Source organism: Anopheles aquasalis, chromosome 3, assembly GCF_943734665.1.
Source record: "Anopheles aquasalis chromosome 3, idAnoAquaMG_Q_19, whole genome shotgun sequence".
In the NCBI taxonomy this organism is placed as follows: domain Eukaryota; kingdom Metazoa; phylum Arthropoda; class Insecta; order Diptera; family Culicidae; genus Anopheles; species Anopheles aquasalis.
The window spans coordinates 24,533,162-24,540,030 of NC_064878.1; the positions used below are offsets into that span (position 1 = coordinate 24,533,162).

Sequence of the window (6,869 nt, forward strand, 5' to 3'; positions counted from 1 at the left end):
AAAAAAAAGCAGGATTAGAATGCGATTGGAATGGAAGAAAGAGGCAATCGATAATGCATAAAGCGCACATAAAAACTATAAGCACATTGAATATCCTATTTAAATTGTAGGCCGTGATCGAATTTTATATTTCTATACGTTGAAATGCTTATTAAGAAGCAATATTTTGAAAAGGATTAAAATGAACTAGAAAAGATATTTTTAAAACAATAAAACAAAATGAAGAAAAAACAAATAAGAATACCGAATTACTGAACCAGAATTGATCGAAAAAACAGTTAAAAAGCACTAGCCAAAGGGATAAACCTCGTTCGCGTACTGTTCGCCACTGGCATGCGTTTGTCATCAAACTGGCCGCCCGGCGCATCGCTCTCTCGGTGACATAACTTTGGCAAGCTCTCAGCTGGGAGTAAATGCAAAACACCCTCCCACCCTCTTACTAACGCCCACCCGTCTGGCTGGGTGGATGTATTAGTGTGCTTTGAATACTACTACGCCCTCTCTCCCTCCACCCCTTTTCCATAAAGCTGCTGTCGCGAGTATAAACGCGACTTCGCGCCCATGACCGTGACCGCCACCGGACTCTCGACACCCCCGGACTCCGACGCGATGCGATGCGATGTGAACCGATTGCCAGCGACACGAGGCGCGCGTGCGTACTCGAGTGCTGCTAGTAGCGGTTGTTTTCATTCAACAATTTGCCACCCCGCCTCAACACACAGCGAGACGAGGACTCCACTATCGGCACTACGGCTTCGGACGGATGCGGCAAACTATCCGAGCATGATCCCGAGTTCGTGTTGGTGTTCGTTGTCCCAACGTCCGTGTACGTTGCCAAGGAAACGAGGGTTGTTGACGTTTTGCTGCCCTCCACCACCACATTCGGTGGGGCCCTCCGTGCAATGCGCTGCAAGCTGTGAATGGGTTTAGTGATTTGCGATGCGAGCACCCGAGAGGTGCATCACACAGACAGAATATCGCCCGGTGGGTGGATGGCCTTTGTGTGCGTCAGTGTTGAAACGCGAATACGCGATGCAGGACACTAGGCAGAAGGTAGACTTCTGTTTATAAACAGTAAATCAGCTGAGCGGGGCTGAGGTAGGGTGGATTAAGCGCATTCCACGTAGGATGGATATCAACAACAACCTTTCTCTTTCGTTGACCGAGTAAAATGAGTTAAACAGTCAGGAGCAGATAAAGCACGGTGCCACAGAGAGGTGCTAAAGAGATTTAACAATTGGCACTGTAAGAATAAAGTGAAGAAACGTCAAAAACAATATTTAGTTATTAACTGGTAAGAAGAATGAATAAAGAAGAGACAAGTTTTCCAAGCCCAGAACAAGCAAATTTAATTCTGATTCTGAAAGCCAAACGACTATTTAATTACATTCTTCAGTATGATAACGAACATGATATAGTTTTATGAGATCAAATAAAAACAATTTATAAGAAAATGATCAAGACAGCTTGATTCAATTTAATTTAAACAAAAGACATAGTTGTTGTACAGTAAATAAAAACCGTGTTACTATTCAGGTAATTAAAAAAATGCTAACTTTAAACAAGATAGAAAGATTAAATTTAATTTCAAAAGAAATACTCAGTAGCACAATCACATTTCAAACAATAAAAAACAATACCATTGAACACATGTTTGTACATAAATGCACACCCTTATAAAATGGCAGACAAAACTGCTGCCACATTGTCTCAATATCCCATTCGAGTCTAGGAATAGAGGACGCTCAGCTCAGCGCTCGCACGATCGCAAAATCTTGCCGTGAACTGTGTGCAAGCGTTTGTGCAACAATGTAGCGACAGAAAGGATGGCCGATTGCTCTGCGCATGCCATTTCCGTACCAACCGAAACGGTTCTTCCCCCGCGCGGGCTTTGCAATTTGTGGAAAGTGATCGACCCGGATCAGACAGTATCAGTGAACCGTTCTTCCGGTGCGGATGTCCGAAGGCTTCCCGTGGTGGACCCGTGTCCTAGTGACTGGTTGCTGTGCAAACATTGACCCTCGAACCGTGGGATCAAAGTTGTGCTGTGTACGGTAGCCAATTGCGACGTGTAACTGCGACGCAATTGGCCTGGTTTCGATCCGGAACACCGTGTCTCTCGGCAGTGCAGGCGAGCAGCGATGGAAGCACCGAAATCGATCGCCTCGGGATTAACCGTACGTTGGCGTTGGCGCACTATCTATCAACCTGTACACTGGCTCGACGAGAATTCCACCTCCATCGAGTAGAAGGAATTTTCCGAGGAAAAAAGGAAAATCGGAACACCAAACGGTTGAACCTTCAACTCGATCCAGATGAAAGGCACGCTGGCGTTGTTGGCCATTGGCCAAGCCCCTTCCCAACGCTGTTACATCCTTCGATCGGCAGTTTACAGTTTTGGCCACCAATGCATGACATACGCCCCGCATGGTTCCGTGTAGTTAAAGGAATGAAGTGCCTTAAAACACCTACACCAACAATAACATCCTCACGGTTGACTTAAGGCTGCACGTGGCAGAGGTAGCAGAGGTCTGGCGTGAGCTAGTCATGCATTCCAATTTTGTAACCGGACTCCGGTCATGTTTTCTTACCGCGTGTGTGATGTGTTTTATGACCGGTACCTGTTCCCAGCGTTGATTTGTTGGATCAATTCCGCTTACGAACCACTCGCCAACACAGGGTGACAAAAAGGGCCACACCGACACCGACTGGCCACACCGAAAACTCTCTGCTAAATCTGGCGTGGGAGATTGAAACGAATTCAACGAGCTATAATTATCCCGGTCCACAAATATTCGAATTAAAGTAGGATGATCATGCTCCCACCAGTGGTGCTGCCGCTGCTCCTACCTCGGACGGTTATCGTTCAGATAAAAAAACGTTTTTCATGAGACATGTTTTGATCTCGCTATCAAACGAAATAGGTCAGACCCACAACGAAAGATTTGCCGAAAGGGACACTCGAATAATTCGCTCTACATTGTTGCTTAAGCGCACGGCGCCGGGGAACGATACCGTTACTACCACTGCGCGACACCGCAAACGAAGACGATCGTCCGCACTGTCGTCCGCGGATTCGATGATACTGATCGCCAAGAGGAGGAGGAGGAGGAGGAGGAAGTATTCTTCCTTAGAAACGGTTACCGACAAACACGCGTGTTGGCGGGTGTCGGTGTGTCTATTCTTCACATTTTATTGCCATACATTGACGTTCATTGTTTGGGCAAAGTATCAAACCGCAAACCACACCGTACTGGCCTGGTAACGGATGCCGGTCATGCCGTTGATGCAATTGATACGATGCAATGGGATGGCGCTGGGTGTTTGCCCGAGAAAGCCAAAAGGGAAAATGTGCCGACCGAACTCGAGAGAGTGCAATCTAGCGAGAGCAATCGGATCGTGGGGGGTGGGAGAGGTGTCGTTAGAAGTTATGGATAACAACTATAAAGATAACGGCGGAAGGCAAGGCTTTTGATTTAGTGCCCAACTTCGAGGATGCGAGGAGTTCCGTAGCAACAATCTAATGGGCATTGAAAGTAATGTTTAAAAACTCATCAAACTTGGGAAACATTTGGATTCATAATTTTGCGGTGCGAGAGCCTCACTGGATTTGAAATCTCTTTTCAATTCGTTGCATTTTCTATTGCTTTCTGTAGCAGTATGTGTCATCGGTAATGCTGATGCATAGCGAAGAAATTTGCATATTTAGTGACTCGCTACACCGGAAATAGTTCTAGTTCTTTGGAAAAAAATACAGTGTTCTGAATAAATGGTAATCGTATTGATGGTAGGCTCAGGCTCAAGATTCCAGAGTTCCTGGAAATAAAAACCACTGGATGGAGTTGACTAAGAGATTGGTATTTTTTCACATCAGTTCCTAAGAATTGTGAAAAAAATGTAGAGAATATTTAAGGGAGGGCTTCGGTATTATCGGACAAAAAAGGGCCGTTTTTGACGATTTCTTATGACTTTATTTTTTCAAATAAATGGCATATTAATCTACAACTTTTAAAAAATATTTGGTATTGTTTTGAGCAAAATTCATTGAAAAATTAAACCGTGGCATCAAATTTTGGTACGCGTGTCGTCACAAAGGTACTTTTTATGGTACCCGTCGTAGCGACATGACCCGTCCCGTTTGAAATCGATATTTGTTAGAAAGATTATAAGATTATCTAGGTAGCCCCGTCAATTTTTTTTTAATTCCTTATTTTTCGATTTTTGGTAGATTTTTGAAATCCAAAAAGTGATGCTTTTTGCGATTCTGCCAAAAAAGAGCTTTACATAATTGTATCAACAATTTTAATGATATCTCGACGGGACTTCCTGGCAAAAAGGGTAAAAAATATGTGTTAAAATTTTCAAATCGATCGGTCTGGTAGTTTTTACGGTACAATGAGCACCGACTTTGAAAACGTTGGTTTTGGGAAACGCTTTTCAATGCAGCTAGCTGCATGGAGCCTTGTATGAAACGCGGTTTTTCAAAAATCTGTATCTTTGTCAGTTTTCCTTCGATTGATCCAAAAAATTTACACATTGTCTGTAGCCCGTTAGATTGCATCACTTAATGCGTCGCGAATGTCAAGTTCAAGTAAGCTAAGCCATCGATTGATGTTTAAAAAATACTTAAACTCCAGGAAGCGCTAGTGATCAATTAATGGATTTCCAGAACTTCGTCCCCTTGTTTGTTGTTCAACTATTGGGATTTTTTTTTCTAGAACTAGCATGGAGTCATGCATCCGCCCTTACTTTCTAGGATCGATGCATTACAATGTATCAAACATTCATAAAATAAAAGCTAAGAAATCCTATCCCTTATCGCATTTAAAATTCTCCCCTCCTCACCAGCGCACAAACTTCGTTAGCTTGGCCATCGCCGCCCCAACGACACCGGCACGCGCGAAATGGACCAGCGATATCGAGTTCACGCTCTCCTGCATCGCCTACTCCGTCGGATTCGGTAACATCTGGAAGTTCCCGTACACGGCCCTCGACAACGGGGGCGGTGCGTTCCTGATCCCGTACCTGATCGTCCTGTTCGTCATCGGACGGCCCCTGTACTACCTCGAGATGGCGTTGGGACAGTTCTCGAGCCGAGGATGCGTTAAAATCTACGATCTAGCTCCTGCGATGCGTGGCATCGGCGTTGGCCAAACGGTGGCAATGCTGGTGGCCATCTCCTACTACACACCGATCCTTGCCATCACGCTACGCTATCTGCTGCTGTCGTTTAGCTCCGAGTTGCCGTGGAGCAAGTGCGATCACTCGTGGAGCCGGTGTATTAGCTCGAATCTGCGCGGACACCAGAACGAATCGTCGTCGATCGTAAACGCTGGCGTTAGGCAGAACGTATCGGCGGAGCTGTTCTTCACGTAAGACCGAAATGGATGCAGCTCCTTGTAACCTTATTCTAATCGTTGGTATCATCCAACAGCAACACGATCATGCGCCGTGTCTCGCTGGACAAGGGTCTTGGATGGCCGAACATGGAGCTGGTTGCCTGTCTGGTCGTATGCTGGACCATTCTGATAGTAATCCTGATTAAAGGCGTCCGCAGCACTGGCAAAGCATCGTACTTTCTGGCCATCTTCCCGTACGTCATCATTTTCATTCTGCTAGGACACGCGCTAAGCCTCGAGGGCTCGCTGGATGGTATCCGGTTCTTCCTGACACCGAACTGGGAGAGCCTCTTCACGGCGAAAGTGTGGATGGAGGCGGTGACGCAGTGTTTCTTCTCCCTTTCGATCTGCTTCGGTGGTATCATCGCTTATTCGTCCTTTAACAACTTCTCCAACAATGTTTACAGGTACGTTAGGGGGTTTCAGAATACATCTTTGGTAGTTCTAAATTATTATTCTATCTTTTTCATGCCCCCAGAGACGCAATGATTATCTCGTGGCTCGATACCTTCACCTCCATCATCGTCGGTTGCATCGTGTTCGGTGTGCTCGGCAATCTGGCTCACGTAACGCACCGTCCCAACATTCAGGATCTTGTCCGTGAAGGACCCGGGCTCACGTTCATGGCCTACCCGGATGCGATCGCCAAATTCGAGTACTATCCGCAGCTTTTCTCCGTCATGTTTTTCCTCATGTTCTTCATCGTCGGCATCGGGAGTAACCTCGGTGCGATCACTAGCGTTATCACGGCCATTGGGGACCGGTGTCCATCGATCCCGAACTGGAAAATCGTCATCGGGCTCAGCTCGGTAATGGGGTGCGTCAGCGTCGTCTACTTAACGCCGGGCGGTCTCGATCTACTCGACGTTCTCGACACATACGGAGCGAAGTACGTCACGTTGACGCTTGCCCTGTTCGAGATCGTGACGTTCGCTTGGGTTTACGGTGTCGATCGCGTCTGTCGGGATATTCGCTTTATGTTGGGTCGTGAAACGGGACTATTTTGGCGTCTTTGCTGGGGCTTCGTGGGACCTCTGCTCGTCGCGATCATACTGTTGGTCGCGTTCATTAGCCACCAGGCGCCGAATGTACCCGAACAGTACAATTGTAAGTTGCCAATCGACGAGAAATCACTTAATCGTCGCCTGCATGTCAGTGATTTATCTTTTTTTTTTTTCTTCTTTAAACAGTTGCTGGCTGGATGTTGTACGCGTTTGCCGTGCTGCAGCTGCCACTGTGGGCACTGTATGCGATCGTAACCCAGGAGGAGAAGGGCTGCCGGAATCGGGTACAAGCTGCGTTCCGTCCCGCGAAGAGCTGGGGACCCGAAACATCAAGCATACGCGAGGAGTACCGGCTGCTGGAGCATGAAGTCGCGTACAGTGCCACGCGATATCCACGGGGACGCTGGACTGACCGGCTGATACGTCGGATCTTCCACTGAGCTTCCACTCGAAGTCGCACGAACGC

General features: G+C 46.8%; 1 protein-coding gene across 1 annotated transcript; it reads left to right on the plus strand.

Moving 5' to 3' along the window:
* The first annotated feature begins 1,923 nt into the window (after positions 1–1,923).
* LOC126577819 (sodium-dependent nutrient amino acid transporter 1-like) lies at positions 1,924–6,857 on the plus strand. Its single transcript, XM_050239776.1, has 5 exons — positions 1,924–2,177; positions 4,849–5,372; positions 5,435–5,806; positions 5,878–6,506; positions 6,590–6,857. Exons 1-5 carry the CDS (start codon positions 2,142–2,144, stop codon positions 6,841–6,843), a joined length of 1,815 nt encoding a protein of 604 aa, XP_050095733.1. The 5' UTR covers positions 1,924–2,141; the 3' UTR covers positions 6,844–6,857.
* The last annotated feature ends 12 nt before the right edge of the window (positions 6,858–6,869 follow it).

What these genes read in the sequence shown, in the direction of transcription:
- LOC126577819 (XM_050239776.1), top strand. Translation starts at nt 2,142, where the DNA reads ATGGAAGCACCGAAATCGATCGCCTCGGGATTAACC. An exon ending in CGATCGCCTCGGGATTAACC is followed by an intron (nt 2,178 to 4,848) that starts GTACGTTGGCGT and finishes CCTCCTCACCAG; the next exon opens with CGCACAAACTTCGTTAGCTT. An exon ending in TTCTCCAACAATGTTTACAG is followed by an intron (nt 5,807 to 5,877) that starts GTACGTTAGGGG and finishes TCATGCCCCCAG; the next exon opens with AGACGCAATGATTATCTCGT.